Source organism: Euphorbia lathyris, chromosome 8 (assembly GCF_963576675.1).
Source record: "Euphorbia lathyris chromosome 8, ddEupLath1.1, whole genome shotgun sequence".
Classification (NCBI taxonomy): domain Eukaryota; kingdom Viridiplantae; phylum Streptophyta; class Magnoliopsida; order Malpighiales; family Euphorbiaceae; genus Euphorbia; species Euphorbia lathyris.
This window is the reverse complement of record NC_088917.1, coordinates 14,743,595-14,761,169: the sequence shown is the minus strand read 5'-3', so window position 1 is coordinate 14,761,169 and position 17,575 is coordinate 14,743,595. Positions and strand designations below refer to the sequence as shown.

Sequence of the window (17,575 nt, the reverse complement as noted above, 5' to 3'; positions counted from 1 at the left end):
ATCGTGTCTGCAATAGAGTGGTAGTTGGCTAATATAAGTCCTAGGTGAGAAAAATCTACTTCTCTTTCCCGTTGTAGAGCTTGGATAACCACTAGAGCGTCCCCTTCCATACAAACCACATCATTGCCCCTTTCCTTAATCCAACTAAGGGTCTCTCTACACGAAATTGCCTCTGCCAGAGCCCGTGCGAACAATCCCGGGACCTGTTGAAATCGAGCAGCCACAAAGGAGCCTGAACTATCTCTGATTACAGCTCCAACCCCAATCTTACCCACCCCTGGATCCACCGCTGCATCAAAATTCAATTTAACGCCAAGCTGCGGTGGAGACCAACGCTCTGAATATCGAGCAGCAACGCCCGAACTAGCCTGCCGACCAGCTTCACCCGCTAAAGTCCAAGAGTGCAGAAATTCAGTAGCACGAGCTGCAATCAGTTATGGGCTTAATGACCGGTGATTCCACACCCCCTGGTTACGCCAGTACCATACGTACCATATTAAGGTAGCCCATTGACCCGCCTGTTCCGGTGAACTGCTACTTAGGGTCTCGCTCCACCACGTACCAAAATCCGTTGAAGACGAGAATCTGAACATAGGGAATGCCGAAGCTTCCCAAATTCTTGAAGTGACAGAACATCGGAGTAAAAGGTGGGATAGAGACTTATCATACTGTTAACAGAGATGACATTTCAAATCAGTATCAACTCGACGGGAATAGAGAGCTACTTTTGTTGGAATAATATTCCAGACGGGACGCCATAGGTAATCTTTGACTTTAGGAGGAGAGGATATCTGCTAAAGCTTGCTCCATGGAGCATTACAGACCGCCTCCGGAGGCCTGGAATAGCGTTCCATAAGCGCGTAATAAGCTGTTTTAACACTAAATATTCCTTTTCTGTCTCTCCTCCAACATACCTGATCCTCACAGCCCCGGATGGAAATAGAAACCCTAATCTTTTATTTAATCATCAATAAAGGTAAACTCATAATTTTGTAAGATAACAAACATTTCCAAATAAAAAAATCATCTAAAATAATATTATTTTAATGGATTCATATATTTTCCATGCACGGAAGCATTTTCCATACTATTTAATTATAAAATATAATTAAAAGGATTATTACCGGGTCAAAAAATATGCATATTTAAGAATATATTTACTATATTTATATTTTATTTACGGATAAAGGCCAAATTTGACCCAAACGTATTTGCATTGCAAATTTAGCTCTAATATATAAAATTGGTTAAATTTTTAACTTTAATTTTTTCAAGCAAGATCAGTTTTAACATGTAAAAATTTGAAAAGATTGGTTTGACTACCAGGGTCGGTCATGACAATTTAGGGACCCAAGCAAAATAAGTAGTAAGGACTCTTTTAATATAAAATTTACTAATTAAAGTGTAAAGGTTTGACAGACTTTTTAATTTTTTTTATTAAAAAAAATTTATTGATATTGTTTTTGTTGTTTTTTATTATTAAATTTTAAATTTATTTTTATTCATGTCATTGCATAAATTAATTTTTAATTTTCAAATTTAATCAAATTAAGGCAATAAAATGTTTTTTTTTTAATTTTTAAATTAATCAAATTAAAAATAGTTATTCTAAAATGAGGTTCTTACCCTTAACTACCCATATCATTTATATACTAATGCCCATATCATTTATATATTAAAAATATATTAAAGATTACGGAGGTGGGAACTGAACCCGTGCCCTCTTCAGTTGGAGGACAAAATAATATCATTCTACTACTTTGAATTTATTTATTATATTTAAAACATAAACATAAGCAATTTATTTATAACTCTAAATTTTTGTTGGGCCCCCTCCAGCCCTGGGCCCTTGGCCGGCGCACCTCGGGCCTAGGCCCAGGGCCGGCCCTATTGACTTCTATTTAAATGTCAAATTAGACATTCCAAATATAAATTATATTTAAGATATTTAATGTATCACTAACACAGTTACACAAAACTTTTAAAAATGCTAACAACTAAGTCGACCACATACAAGTTAATAACAAGTTTTTTTTATCAACATGCCTAAAATATTTATTGTGTTACTAATATAGTTACAAATAACCAACTAAAAATGTACGAAACTGCTTCAGTTTATCGACAAACTTATTTAGAATGTATATGACTGTTGAATAACAGTCAAACCAGTTTCTTCCAATTTTCAGTAACGTATTATCAAATTGGATCTTTGCTTGAAAATGTTACAGTTAAATTTGCTTCATTTTATACGTTATGACTAAATATACACTTTTTCAAAAATATTAGGGTCAAATATGATTGTAATCCCTTTTATTTATATAATATATGTAGCAATTTTGAAATTCACCTAATGAATAATTTTGTCATGTGTGAACAATTGGTGAATTTCCACAATAAAACACTTTGTGGTGGTGATTTCTTTTTTAAGAAAAAAAAAAACAAATGACTTTTTCAATCTTCCCATATATGATTTTTTTCCCCTTAATTATAAGACTCATTCAAAAGTTGGAAACCAAATAACAAACTTTTACATAAAATATTAATTAAATCATCTTAAAAACTCTCAAGTTTCAACAAAAACGAGTGAATTTGGTGGAAGTAATTTTAGTACAAGAAGAAATTAAGGCTTTAAACTTTCTTTTTTAATGCCATGTTGGATGCATTATATTAAGAAACCTATAAATTAATTAGTAGTTAAAAAGATATTATTAATTAACTAAGTAGTAAAAAAAAAATCTTCATCTTGTTGAAAATTTGATACCTCTTGATTTTAATTGCACATTGTTTTCAATTCTTTGTACTAATTAATGATACTTTAATTAAGGGAAAAGTGTAAAAATTTTATTACAGTTTGCTCGATTTTCAAATATGATCTGTGATTTTAAAGTTTATAAATAGAAATATGTGACTTTTTAGATAAAAAATAATATTTTAAATTGTACTGTTAAGTTTTGATGACAACCAATGATATTTTTGTTTAAAAAAAATATATTTACATATCGATAAAACACAGTCCTCCGTATCGAATTTCAACTGTGTAAAATAAAGTTAAAAGTCGCTTTAGTTTATGAAATGTCAAATTATTAATAAAACGTGAAATTTCCATCATATAATTTATTGTTTCTATTTGGACGGTTGTGTTTTGCCATAATTTTTTAAAAGAAACAACTGTTTTTAGACATCAATAAAACTTAACGAATATAGAAAAACATATAATTCATAAGTCATCGGTAAATTAGTACAACAGTAAGAAAATCTTTTTACCCAAGTTACTACTTTTAAATCTCATGAGACCCAATTACAAGTAAAAGCTCACATATATGCATATCTCAGCAACACAAGCTCCAAAAATATACTAAGGGCCTGTTTGGTTCAGCGGTTAGCTAATAGCTGTTGCGGTTGTTGTTAGCTGTTTGCAGTTATAGTAAGCTGTTGGCTGTTGTTGTTAGCTGTTTGTTATTAGCTGTTTAATTACTAGTGTTTGGTAAAATTATATTGAACTGTTGCTGTTCGGATTTAAAATGTCTAAAATGGACATGTTTTAAATAAATCAACGATGAAATTATAAAAGGAAAAATGTGAAAAAATGCACATAACGTTTACAACTAGAAATAATTTTACTCTTAATGCCGAAAATGGTGCAATTTTACCCATAACGCTGTCAGTTAAGAGCAATTTTACCTCTAACATTGGCGGGTCGATTTCAGATATTATTAGAAAACATAGATATTTTATTTCTTATTATACACCAATTGCACATACCAGTAGTTCTAAAAAAGATATTTCATATTTTTGTGTATTAATAATAAAATTAAAAATTAATATTTATAAATTCGATGAAATATCAGAATTTTTTTGTCCAACTTGTACAAAAGACAATATTAGGGTATTTTTGCACCTTATCCTATTATAAAATAAAAAATGTGTTACACAAATTCATAAAAATAATCCATATAAAAAATAAAAAATTTATTGAACGCAACAAAATCTTGTTTTCCGGTAATTATGTTGTAAAAATATAAATAATGTTAAAGAATAAACATATTTTGTAGAAATAAGAAGTATAATTCTGTCAATAACAACTAACTGCAAACAGCTGTTTATAAAAAGCTCCAAATAGGAGCTTTTCGTGAAACGCTCCAAAACGCTGCAGTTTCCAGAGAAAATGCTAAACGCTGCGGTTATATAAACCTAACCAAACGCTATATTTTCTGCGGCTTGGAGTGAAACGCTAAACGCTCTTCCGAAAAGCTGAAACAAACACCCTCTAGAAGGAGCATATTTATCTTATAAGACGTACCATGCTGAAAAAAAGAGCTTAGCTATTATTTATTATTTTCAGAAATTATACCATATTCTTAGCACACTGCGTCATTTATGCACTGAACTAATAATTTGATGATCCATCATATATTTTAGGTTTATGATTTATAATTTAAGTTCAAATTTATTTTTCAGGGTGTTGGAATTGTATATAAATATTTAACTAAAAATATAAATTAATTTATTACATATTGATAATATGATATTGATAAAGGTGTAATATGACCCAAAAAAAAAATTTGAAATCACAAAAAAAATATATACTTCTGTTTGTAAATTTTTATAAAGGTGCAAATTTTTAACTACGAGGGTTGTTTTTATAAAATTATCAAATTACAAAATTTATTTTTTTATTTTCCTTTTATTAAAAATATCTAATTTTCTTATTTTTTTTTAAATCACGTTTTTTTTTTTTTTTTTTGTGCCAATCACTAAGATTGTGGAGGCCCAAATATAACCAAAGTTGTGAAAGCCCATATTTCGATTTTGTTTACTTTCTTTAAGTTTTTGCCATTTCACGTTTTTACTGATCGATATTTATGAGTTTTTTTATTATAAAACAAATCATATAGTTGGTACTGTTAGACATTTTGGGTTTGAATTTATCAAATTTAGTCAATAACGACCTCAAAATAAAATATTTTAAGAATTAAATAATATTTTAAGTAACTTTAATTCTTCAACTTTTTAAGTTTGAAGTCATTTAAGTGTTTTGTTTAAGGAGAGAGAAATTTAATGTTTAAAGAGAAAAAACTCCAAAAATTATGATTTTAATAAGTAAAAAATGTGGTCCAATAATAAATATGATACTAAACAAATTTAATTCTTGAAAATTTTCATTTTGAGGTCGTTATCGGCTAAATTTGGCAAAGTTAACCCAAAATAACTAATGATGCCAAGAACAAGGTTTGTTTTATAACAAAAAAAATAAAAAATAAAAAAAATCAAATCGATCTGTAAAAACGTAAAACCACATGAGTTTTATGTGAAATTAACCCTTATATAATTTATGGAAAAAGTTTATATTTTGTTGGATTTATAAACACAATTTAGAAATTTACCGATTGAGATTTGTTGTTCGTGCATTTTACATTTTACAGTTATGATTTGTGAGTGAATTTTTCAGTCAAAAATATGTATTGGTTGAAATTTGAAAATTCAAACTTTATATGAAATTTTTTGTAAAGTCAATCATTATATTTAGATTCAAATCCATTCATTTCGAAAAAATAGTCACGACAATAATTTTAAAAGAATTCTTGAATTTACAATTTTGACAAATCACGTAGCTAAATTTAAAACTTTTAAACCATAAATCTATATTTACAAATCAAGTAAACTACAAAAAAAAAAATCTTTTTTTTTTTACTTTCTCCTATAATTTAGATAAAGAGAAATGATTTCCGAATACAAAGACCAACTACGAAATTAAAACCTTATACATAAACGGGGCGTTTGGTATTCTATTGGGATAAGAATAAGGATAAAGGTTGGGATAATGATAAGAATAAATTGTTGAGATAAGGATAAAAATATGATGGTCGATAATTATTATTCAATATTTGGTACGTGGGATAAGGATAGTGATGAAATAATACATTTTACTGTTTTAACCTTATTTAAACTAAATAACATTAATTTGAGGGATAAGATAGACTTTTCCATCCTATTAAAATCGCAGGAGTTTATCCCACCTCCTTATACCACCCTGCTCTTGGGTATAGGATTTGAGGGATAAGAGCATCCCTCATCTGTCTCACTCCTCTATCTCCCAAACAAACATGGGATAACTTATCTCGTATTTTTTTTATTCCTATCCCACCTCATATATCTCTTCTAACAAACACCCCGAAATTTGTAAAGTTTTTCAACATTTTTCAACAATCAGTGAGTGTTCAAACACCCAACTACCCCCTCATGATTCATCCCTCAACGTTAATCTTGCTCCTCCTCGAGCGCAAAATTCCTTTTTAAACTACAACATCACCAAAAGTCAATCATTGAATCCACAAGATCCACATCTAGACAACAATTTGGGATTTGTTAGTCACTACAGTACTATTTTTTCCACGTGAAATCCACAAGATCCACATCTAGACAACAATTTGGGATTTGTTAGTCACTACAGTACTATTTTTTCCACGTGAAGGGCCAACCATGGGAGCACTCATATTCATATCGAGCCGAATCATCAGCTTTGATACCACTTGTTAAGATTTGATGAGTCTTTTATCATTACACCTATGGGCTTCGCACATATCCAACTCATAAATCTTGATACAATGGATTAAATGATCTTTCTCAATTATATAATACAACGATTCTTCACTCATCAAATATTTTTCCGGTAAATTACATATGTGGTATACAACTTTTATCTTGTTTCACATTTTGGTGTACAACTTTCATTTTTCCACACAAAGCTCCACAATCTTATTATGGTAACCTCCCACTAAAGTGTACAATAGATAAAAAATGACCAGCTAACTCTAGTTAACATATCACATCACCAATTTTTAATCAAAAGTGGGATTCACCCATATTAACCATATAGATAAAAATAACTGATTTATTTTGTCAGTTAGTTAACCATAGTTAAGTTAACTACAAGGGTTACGGGTATATAAATAGGTTATAATGTATTTTAGGAGATTCATTCATTCAAGAACAATTTGTAGTATTTCTCTCAGTTAATATTCATCTCAAATATTCTTCTTCCTCTGTATCTTCTTCTTCTTCTTCTTCTTCTTTTATCAACATGGTATCAGAGCAATTAATTGCTTCCGCAAACTCTTTCTATATTTGATTTCTGGTAAAACAAATCAGTATGTTGTTTCAACGATTTGTTCTCTTTTCCAATCTATTCTTTTGTTCTGATTTGCATCTTGTGATTTTCTTTGCAAATCAACAAGTTGCCTTCATCTGATTGGCTTTATTTCTAGTTTCTTGATAATCGCCTGTTCAATCTGTTTTTTTTTTCAATCCAACTCTTCGACTTCATTTGGGTATCTCGATCTTTGTTCGATATTTTCTTGCTTTTGTTGATTGATGGGTTTTGGGTTTTATTTCCCCTTCGATCTGTTTCTTCAGAAATTTTGCATCAATGGTGAGAGCAGAAGAACAAACTACTAGCCCTTATTATGTTCATCCAGGAGAAAATCCTCATTAGTTTTGGTTACTTCGGCTCTTTCTGGTCCGGATTATCACGCTTGGTGTCGAAATATGAGAATGGCCCTTCTTTCCAAGAATAAGCTTGAATTTGTGGATGGAACTTTGCTGATGCCTGATCAGAGTTCTCATTTGTATGTTGCATGGAAGAGGTGCAACAACTTGGTTCTTTCATGGTTGCAGAAGTCGCTTTCTCCTTCGATTGCTAAAAGTATTTTGTGGCTTGATGATGCAAAAAGGGTCTGGGACAATCTCAAAGAACGGTTTTCCTAGGCAAACGTTTTTCGTATAGCGGATTTACAAGGTGAGATTTATACAATTAGGCAAAGTGGAAGGTCAGTAACAGATTATTTTGCTGATCTGCAACTTTTGTGGGATGAGTATACAACTCTTAAAGCAATTCCTAATTGTGTGTGTGATGGGTGTATTTGCGATATCACTAATGCTGTCAAAATTAATTTAGAAAAAGATGTAGTCATCTGTTTTCTAACAGGGTTGAATGATTCTTTTTCTAATGTGAAGTCGCAAATCATGATTATGGACCCTTTACCTACAATCAATAAAGCTTTTTCATTAGTTCTACAACATGAGAGGCAATTCTCTGTGCCAAATGTTCAAGAACTGACTCAGGATATTGTGGCTATGGTTAATAAGTTCAAGAAGCCACAATTTCAGAATCAAGGTGCTAAGCCTGTTGTATGTACTTTTTGCGGAAAACAAAGGCACACCGTGGACACTTGCTATAAAAAGCATGGTTTTCCACCCGGGTTCAAGTTCAAGAACTCTTATACTAAAGGCAATGCTATTGTTGAATTGGGTTCTGATTCTAGTGATCAGTCTATGCAAAATGGTATATTGGGAAGTGCTCCATCTCTACCTATAAATTATATTTCACCAGGGAATACAAGTGGATTTACTCAAGAACCAATGAGTCAGATTCTTGCTATTTTGAATATACCACAACAGTAATAGAATCAAGATTCAGTCAATTATGCTTCTACAACATGTGTTTCCTCTATTAGCAGCAAAATGCCAGCCCCCAATGGTACATTTTCTTTTGCTTTACAATGTGATTCTACTCAGTGGATTCTGGATACAGGAGCCAATAATCATATTACTGGTTCATTTTCTTTATTAGAAAACTATAGACCAATTGATCATTGGTATGTCATTTTTCCTAATAATCAACGAATTAAAGCTTCATATATAGGGACAGTTCAGTTTAATAAAGATTTGTATTTACAAAATGTGTTATTTGTCCCTAATTTTGTTTACAACTTAATATCAGTTTCTAAACTAACTACTTCTTTAAGTTGTTGTCTGACTTTTGTGGCTGATCAGTGTTTGATACAGAAGTTGGAGAACAAGAGAATGCTTGGTTTAGCTAGGATGAATGGAGGGTTATACCATCTTGTTCAATCCTCAATTCAACAACAGAACATTGAAAATGTTAAGAATATTGATAATTTTGCATATGTTGTTTCTCAAGTTTTGGATTCTAGCAATTCTGTAATTACTAGGAATAATGATTCTTGTGATCACAAACTTTGGCATTTACGTTTTGGGCATTTATCCAATGAAAGATTAGCAATTTTAAAGAGAAATTTACCTGATATCAGTTTAGATACTTCATATGTATGTGACATATGTCATTTATCTAAACAAAGAAAACTTCCTTTTCCGATTAGTATCTCTGAATGTAGTAAGCCTTTTGAAATAGTGCATATGGACATTTGGGGTCCGACTAGTGTATCACTTGAAGGTTTTAGGTATTTTCTTATGATTGTAGATGAATATTCTAGGTTTACTTGGTTATATTTTATAAGGGATAAGTCTGAAGTTGCACGGTTAGTTCAGGCTTTTGTTGAAATGATATATACACAGTTTAATGTGCGCATACAAATAATACGAACTGATAATGGTAGGGAGTTTAACCTGTTACAATTTTATGCTAGTAAAGGTATTGTACATCAAACGAGTTGTGTTGAGACACCTAAACAAAATGGTTTGGTTGAACGAAAGCATCAACACATTTTGAATGTTGCTAGAGGTTTAAAATTTTAGAGTCATTTAACGAATGATTTTTGGAATTATTTTGTTGCTCATGTTATATATCTTATTAATCGTATTCCATCTCCATTGTTAAAAAATAGAACACCTTATGCTTGTTTATATGGACATGATCCGGATTACACTTATCTTAAAGCTTTTGGTTGTTTATGTTTTGCTAATACTTTACAAAGAAATAGGAAGAAATTTGATGCTAGAGCTGAGAAATGTGTTTTTCTGGGTTACAAAATGGGCACTAAAGGTTATAGGGTTTTTAATTTGGAAACTAAACAAGTATTAGTTTCTAGAAATGTTCAATTTTATGAACATATTTTTCCTCTTAAGCAAAAAGAAATGGTGGATATTTCTCCAAATAACATGCATAACCAGGATATGATACGGAGACCAATGGTTATTTCACATGATGTTATTCCTATTACAAATACAAGTACTAGTTCTGATCTATCTCCTGTTGAAAATGCACATCCTTTTACACACGCTACAGAGGTAAGGAGGTCTGGTAGAAATGTCAATCAACCTCAGTATCTTCGTGATTATCATTGTGCATTACTGAAATGTGAGATGTTAGAAACTGACAATAATCAAATGCATCCTTTGTCATGTGTTTTATCTTACGATAATTTAACAGAAAAGCACAAAGCTTTTTCTTAAGCATTGTCTGCAGATACAGAGCCAACTAGTTATGTAGCAGCTTCTAAGGATAAAGCTTGGCAAGAGGCGATGGATAAAGAAATACAAGCTTTAAATGATAATGATACGTGGCAGATTTGCACCTTACCGCCAGGAAAGACGCCTATTGGGTGCCAGTGGATTTTTAAAATCAAGAGGAAGAGCGATTCAAAGCTCGACTTGTTGCGAAGGGATACACGCAACAATAAGGTATTGATTACTTGGAAACTTTTTCTCCAGTGGCCAAGTTAACTACAGTAAGACTGTTACTTGCTCTTGCTGCAATTTATAATTGGCAATTACATCAATTAGATATAAACAATGCTTTTTTACATGGGGACTTAGGAGAAGAAATTTATATGAAATTGCCTGAGGGTATATCTACTGATATTCCAAATCCTGTTTGCAAGTTGCAGAAATCCTTATATGGATTAAAGCAAGCAAGTAGGATGTGGAATTCTAAATTGACTCAGGCATTACTTGCTATAGGGTTTAAGAAATCTTTAGCAGATCCTTCCCTTTTTGTTCGAAAAAGAGAAAACTTGTTTATAGCTTTAACCGTTTATGTAGATGACTTGATTATTGCTAGTAACAATATTTCTGATATACATGAAGTTAAGGATTTTTTACATAAATGTTTTAGTATTAAAGATTTGGGAATTTTGAAGTATATTTTAGGTCTTGAAGTGGCAAGGACAGCAGCAGGAATTCATATTTATCAAAGGAAATATACTTTGGACCTGTTAGGAGAAACAAGTTTTCTAAAAGCCAAACCTTGTGCTACACCTATGTCTATGGATACAATTATTTTTACTGATTCACATATGCTAACAGATGTTACTGGTTATCGAAAACTGATAGGAAAATTGTTATACTTAACAAATACGCGTCCAGATATCTCTTTTGCAGTTCAACAGCTTTCTCAATCATTGGATAAGCCAACAGAAAAACATTTGCAAGCAGCACATAGAGTCTTGAGGTACCTCAAACTCAATCCAGCGCAAGGAATTTTTCTACCAGCAAAATCCAAGTTACAATTGCAAGCCTACACTGATTCAGACTGGGCTAATTGCAAAGAGTCAAGGAAGTCCATCACGGGTTACTGTGTGTTCTTGGAAAATTCATTAATTTCTTGAAAATCTAAGAAGCAAAGCACAGTCAGTCGTTCGTCTTCCGAGGCAGAGTATCGTGTGATGGCTACGACGACGAGCGAGCTGTTGTGGTTGACATATTTATTGGATGATTTATGTATTTCACATCCACAGTCTACATTGTTGTTTTGTGATAATTTGTCGGCGATACAAATTGCCAAAAACGAAGTTTTTCACGAAAGAACCAAGCATATAGAGATCGATTGTCACTTTATAATGGAAAAAGTTCAATCGGGCAAGGTTCACTTGTTGCCTATTTCTTCGACGGATCAGTTAGCGGACTGCTTCACTAAAGCTCTGCACTCTCCTTTATTTAACTCTTTTTTTACTAGATTAGGCATACTGAATGTTCACCTTCCCAGCTTGAGAGGGGGTATTAACCATATAGATAAAAATAACTGATTTATTTTGTCAGTTAGTTAACCATAGTTAAGTTAACTACATGGGTTATGGGTATATAAATAGGTTATAATGTATTTTAGGAGATTCATTCATTCAAGAACAATTCGTAGTCTTTCTCTCAGTTAATATTCATCTCAAATATTCTTCTTCCTCTGTATCGTCTTCTTCTTTTATCAACAACCCATCTTCTTCAATCTATTTACAAAGAATATTTGTTTAAGTTCTCGAAAAGCAGTTAGACCTTTTACAGATTAGACCTCGATCTACCGAATATTATTGTATTTGTTCCTAATTGCTTTTTTTGTTCCCAACAAAGTTTCTCTTGCAATCAAGATATGATTCCATCTTTCATCTTCTATTATCTTCTACAAATATAAATAATGCATATTTGCATACAATTTCTTTTTAATGCTAAGAAGATAATATAAAGTTTTATGCTAAAACACTAGCAAATAAAAACAATTCATGCTAAATCTTGAATGGTCCTCTTTTTAGGACTAGAAAATACTATTTTCTTTATATTAATTAAGTAATTTTCATGATTCCAAATGACCTTTTTCCAAGCAAATTATGGACTTATTATACTAACTAAAAAATGCCAAGGAAGAAGCTCCTCCATTCATATTCTTTGACCTATCTAATTATTAAGTCTCAAAAGAAACACTTGCAAAGACCATATGCCCCACATAAAGGACTAGTACCTACACTAAATGTAAATAAAAGACTTGGAATCTGACCCTACAAATGTATCATGACCACCTACCTTCTATAAACATTAATAGCTTACTATATCTATAGGCTGTATATTATCTATAACAGTCAATTGTACCTTTTTATCCTATTTAAAATGACTCATTTACTATTTGTGACATATTAACCTCCTAAATTGATGTATTAACCTCCTAAATTGACGTATTAATTCTCGATAAAAAATCCATATAAGATGGGGATGAGGATAATATAGGAATAGAGGTAGGGATGGAGAAAAGTATCCCACCATGTGAGGATCTCTGTCCTCGCCCCATTAATCCCAGATGGGAACCCTCGAGAGATCCCCAATTATTCCTCGTGATAATTGAATTTATAAATTTTATTATGTTTATAGAGCTTATCATTTGAGAATGATTGTTAATATTTGGTATTATTAGTATTATTAGCTACTGCTTCTTAAAAGTTATAGGCTTTACTTTTTTTTTTTTGTAAAATAAGCAGTGATTCCTCATGGGGAATAAGGAATAGGAATAAAGTTTTACAACATCTGTAAATGGGGAATGAGAATCTATGTGGGGACAAGGACAAATATGCCCCCGTCTAATTCACGGGGACAAAAAATCCCCGACTAATCCAGAAAAGAGGATGGAAAATACATTTCTCGCTCCAGTTAGATCTCTATTTACAGCTAACTAATTTGACACGCATAATATATATACAATTATAATTGGTGGATAACTCAATATGTCAAATTAATCACACATTCAATTGAAAAGATAGATACTTTTGATAATTTATCCCATTTCTCGATTTAAAACCCGTCAAATACCCTATATGTGAATTCTCTTTCAATTAAGTTTTTCTACCTACTCTAAAACTCGAATCAAATTCTTTAACTTAAGCTCCAGTTTAAGCGATTTGATGTCTTTAAACACCCAAACGAATCTGACAAGATAGATACTTAAAAAATATATATATAATTTTTTCCCAATATTAAAACACAAACAAAAAAGAGGGTTATCCCCTCCCTAATTAGAACAAAAGAAAAAGGGCCCACAAGCCATATGAAAGAGATCATAATTGTGTAAGAATTGGCATGAGACGCCTTATTGTCCCCCACTAACACAAAACAAAATACCCCTATCCACTTATTCACTAATCATTTTCTTTCCCACTACTTAACCAAACCAAAACCAAAGGGGGCCTTTCAACCCTTACTTATCACCCCATATATTATTTCTTCTAATAGTTAAGTTCTAGGTTTAGTGAAAAGACATAAACTTTGCTCCATTTAGCCATCATTCTTCAACAAAATATGATTTTGACATTAGCCCATTTTGGAAATTTTCTAAATGGATAAGATTGTGTATCATGCTTGTGCATCAATACATCCGCGGAGACAAGGAGGACGCACAAGGGTGCCAACGCATCTCCGACTGCGGAAGGATTATGGCACCCAATCGCAGTCGAAGACCCCTGAAAGAGGTAGTTCCATCTCGCTTCAACTTTGCAATTTCATTTGTTAGGATGCAATCATTTTCAATCACTTTCATCTTCGTCTTCATTCTTGTTCATAGCTCATAATGTCTCATTGAATCGATACATACTCAATAAGACAAAGGCAGAGGCAAGAGAGTACGATTGCTAGGTGGTTTTGCCCTACCTTATTACTGAGAAATTGAGAATCGGATCCATGCCAAGAACAAACGCACAATTACAAATTTTAGTCATTTGTTTGATAATTCTACGAAGCTTGCAAAGTTCAAAATGAAACACTTTTATCACTTTTAAGTGAGATTAAGTATAGACACGAATGTCAAGTCAAAAACGGATCAGTCAGAATCAATTCATCAATTCGCCGCACCCTCGGGATTTGAGGGGAGACAAGGAAATTTATTCTTGGCATGAATCCTATTCTCATCGCTCAGTTCTGGCCAAAACGGCGTCATTTTCTTCGAAAATGACAACGTTTTGGCTTCGAGTGAACAAAAATCGTAGTTTTCGTCAAATGATACCGCACAAACACGTTAAAATTTCTGTGGAAATTGCAAACAACAAGCCTCTTCTGTTAATTTCTCTAATATCATATACATTGGGTTATATTTACATCTCATCTCTCAAGTGAAAATACCCAGTTACAGCTAGATTACCAAAAACAAGCAAGAGCCTATCAGCCTACAAACCTGCAGTTTCCGTTCCGCTACTCAAGTCAAATTCATCAGTTGGTTCTTCATCTAAGTCCCTGTGCTTTTCGTTCTGCCGGTTAGATCATTGCGTGGAACCTTTGGCTGCCAACAATATGCCTGATTATCCGCCGACTGACCAAAAACTGCCTTTCGCTTCTTCATAGAAGCATACATGCTTCCATGATCACTCGATTTGGTCGAGCATGACTCTAACGGGTTATCTGTATTGACCACCTTTGTGAAGAAAGAAAACTCCTTTTCCTTTCCCGGTATCAGATTGCTGATCTTCCTATACCCCACGTCAACATTCCCGAGCTGCCTCGATGAAGGAGCAGAAAGAGAACGCGAACCCGAACCCGAACCCAACCTTAATGATAGATCACACCCCATTCCGTGTTGGTTCATCAGACAATCTATGGACTCTGTTTGATTCAATCTAATAGCAGCAGCAGCATCATTAGAGGAGAACAGACTTTGCCCGACACCACCGATAGTGACAGGTTCCAAAACACTAGGAACAGAATTGGGAATCGTTCCCGGACCATTCTGAGCCTCCAGGCAAGTTCCATAGTACAGAGGGTAAACTGAGCACAAGCTTGACACAGGACTATTCTCCAAGGGTAAACATTGGTTATTATAATTCGACAAATGCGTCGGAAAAGGGAACTTATTAGTAGAGACACCCATATTCTGGCTAACAAGGTTTTGCAACTGAGAACCTGGATGGGTTGAACTCAAAGTTGTAGGCTTTATGAGCCGGGTTGGGTTGGTTGCAGGATTCGGTTCAATAATGTTATTCGGTTCGATAAGGTAACACCTCGGATGACAATTTCTTTGGCTCCTGGATGTCCTTCTAGGAGTGCATCCCAAACTAAGAGCAGCTGAGCAGTAAGGGAACAAAAAGAGGAGTAACTACGGATAAAATACATCCACGACCCCTAAAAGTACAGGGACGCTACTAACATTATGTCCCCTAAACTTCATTTCGTGACACAAAAGTCTTTAAACTTTGCGTTATACTAACATTAAAGTCCAAATCAATGAATACCCATTTAAAAAATTAACAAAATATGATGAGCGCGACAAGTTTGACTATATCTTCGACTCTCCCTTTTTGTGTCACGAAATCAAGTTTAGGGATCATAATGTCAGTAACGCTATAATTTAGGGCCCATCCCTAAACTTCATTTCGTGACACAAAAGTCCTTAAACTTTGCATTATACTTACATTAAATTCCAAATCAACGAAAACCCATTTAAAATATTAACAAAATATGATGATCTCGACAAGTTTGACTACATCATCGACTCTCTTTTTATCAATGTGACCATAAATTATGCAAAGTTCAAGACTTTTATGTCACGAAATCAAGTTTAGGGATCATAATGTCAGTAACCCTGTAATTTAGGGCCCATCCCTAAACTTCATTTCGTGACACAAAAGTCCTTAAACTTTCCTTATACTAACATTAAAGTCCAAATCAACGAAAACCCGTTTAAAAAATTAACAAAATATGATGATCCCGACAAGTTTGACAAGTTTGACTACACCATCGACTCTCTTTTTGTCAATGTGACCATAAATTATGCAAAGTTCAAGACTTTTATGTCCCTAAATCAAGTTTAGGGACCATAATGTTAGTAGCGCTACAATTCGGGGCCGTCCCAATTAAGGCAAGACATTTGCACAAATGGAATAATCTACATTTCAAGCAAAATTGGATCAAGAAAGGCGAAATCTCCATTGTTGAAGAAATTGGGGAAACACTTAGGAATTGGGGGAAATACCTTCAATACAAGGTTGAAGAAGATCTCCAGTTTCAGCACTCTCATCAAGTCTAATAATTGTATTAATGGCATCATTTGATCTATCCCAGAGTGTTTTAAGGTCCATATATTCAGCCTAAGCAACAATTAGAAATGAATCAATGCAAAAAGTTTCAACCTTTACATCATAAATTAAGGACCCAGAAATCATATATGCACAAAATCAAGAATTTTACCTCAGAATTGGCTTTGGAATACATAATTTCTTCTGCTTTCAAGACAACAATGGGGAGTTTTTCTTGCCATTCCTTATTCTTCTTAGTTGAAGAGCTATGAACCTCATTGACAACTCTAAATCAACATACAAAATAGGCAAAAAAAAAAGAAAATTGGTAATTTTTTTGTTACCCAATATTAGAGTAGAAGAGGGATTTTAAAGGGAAGAACCTGAAAATTTCTTGAATTAGAGAACCTCTAATGGGTTGGTGTCTATCACTATGCCAAGCTCTTCTAACACATTCATAAGGTCTAGGTCCTGGCCTAGGCATCTTCTTCTTCAGAAAGACTTCAACTTTTTTTGCACAAAGACTTGAACTTTCTAGAAGAAATTGGAGATTGAGTGAGTTCTGGTTTCTGGGTTTTGTTAAACAGAGAAGAAAATGGAGGGGGGGAGAGAGAGAAGAGGGGGGTAAATGTTGGTTTGCTTTCTTTTTCTTAGTTTTCTGTCAAAAACTCAATTATTTTGCAAGGGTTTTAATTGATGAGTTTGGTGTGTCCCCCACTCATCCACATGCCTGCTTCCCCTAGCCCCAAGAGTCCTTCTCTTTCTCTTTCTTTCAATTTTCTTTTCTTTTCTTGAAAATGGGTTTTGGCCCTTTTTGCATTCTTGTTATCATTTTTCTTCTTTTTCTTTCTTTTCTTGCCCATCTTTAATTAGAGATGTAAAATGAGTTGTTGTATCTTAATCCTTTTTATATGCTTTGTATATTACACAATAAAAATAAAAATGAAATAATAATAGTTATATAAATTATACCCCCAATTTAATCAATAAATAAGGCGGTCAGGAATAGAAGACTGTGCCACTTGGTCAAACTAGCACTAATACCATGTCATTGAACCGATTGA

General features: G+C 33.0%; 1 protein-coding gene across 2 annotated transcripts; it reads right to left on the bottom strand.

Annotated features, from left to right (window-relative positions):
• Nucleotides 1-14,506: 14,506 nt before the first annotated feature.
• On the bottom strand, nt 14,507-17,292 carry LOC136201926 (uncharacterized). Of its 2 annotated transcripts, none has more exons than XM_065992307.1 (4): nt 16,895-17,292; nt 16,684-16,777; nt 16,469-16,583; nt 14,507-15,561 (listed from the first exon to the last, which is right to left on the bottom strand). In XM_065992307.1, exons 1-4 carry the CDS (start codon nt 16,993-16,995, stop codon nt 14,729-14,731), a joined length of 1,143 nt encoding a protein of 380 aa, XP_065848379.1. In that variant the 5' UTR covers nt 16,996-17,292; the 3' UTR covers nt 14,507-14,728. The 2 variants fall into 2 exon arrangements, with proteins under 2 accessions (XP_065848379.1, XP_065848378.1); XM_065992306.1 differs by having other exon boundaries at nt 16,684-16,798; nt 16,895-17,287.
• Nucleotides 17,293-17,575: the final 283 nt, after the last annotated feature.

Excerpts from the sequence above, each read along its gene's own strand:
- LOC136201926 (XM_065992306.1), bottom strand. The coding sequence starts at position 16,995 with ATGCCTAGGCCAGGACCTAGACCTTATGAATGTGTTAGAAGAGCTTGG. Across the intron at positions 16,799-16,894 it reads CTAATTCAAGAAATTTTCAG|AGTTGTCAATGAGGTTCATA; the intron begins GTTCTTCCCTTT and ends ATGTTGATTTAG. Across the intron at positions 16,584-16,683 it reads ATTCCAAAGCCAATTCTGAG|GCTGAATATATGGACCTTAA; the intron begins GTAAAATTCTTG and ends ATTGTTGCTTAG.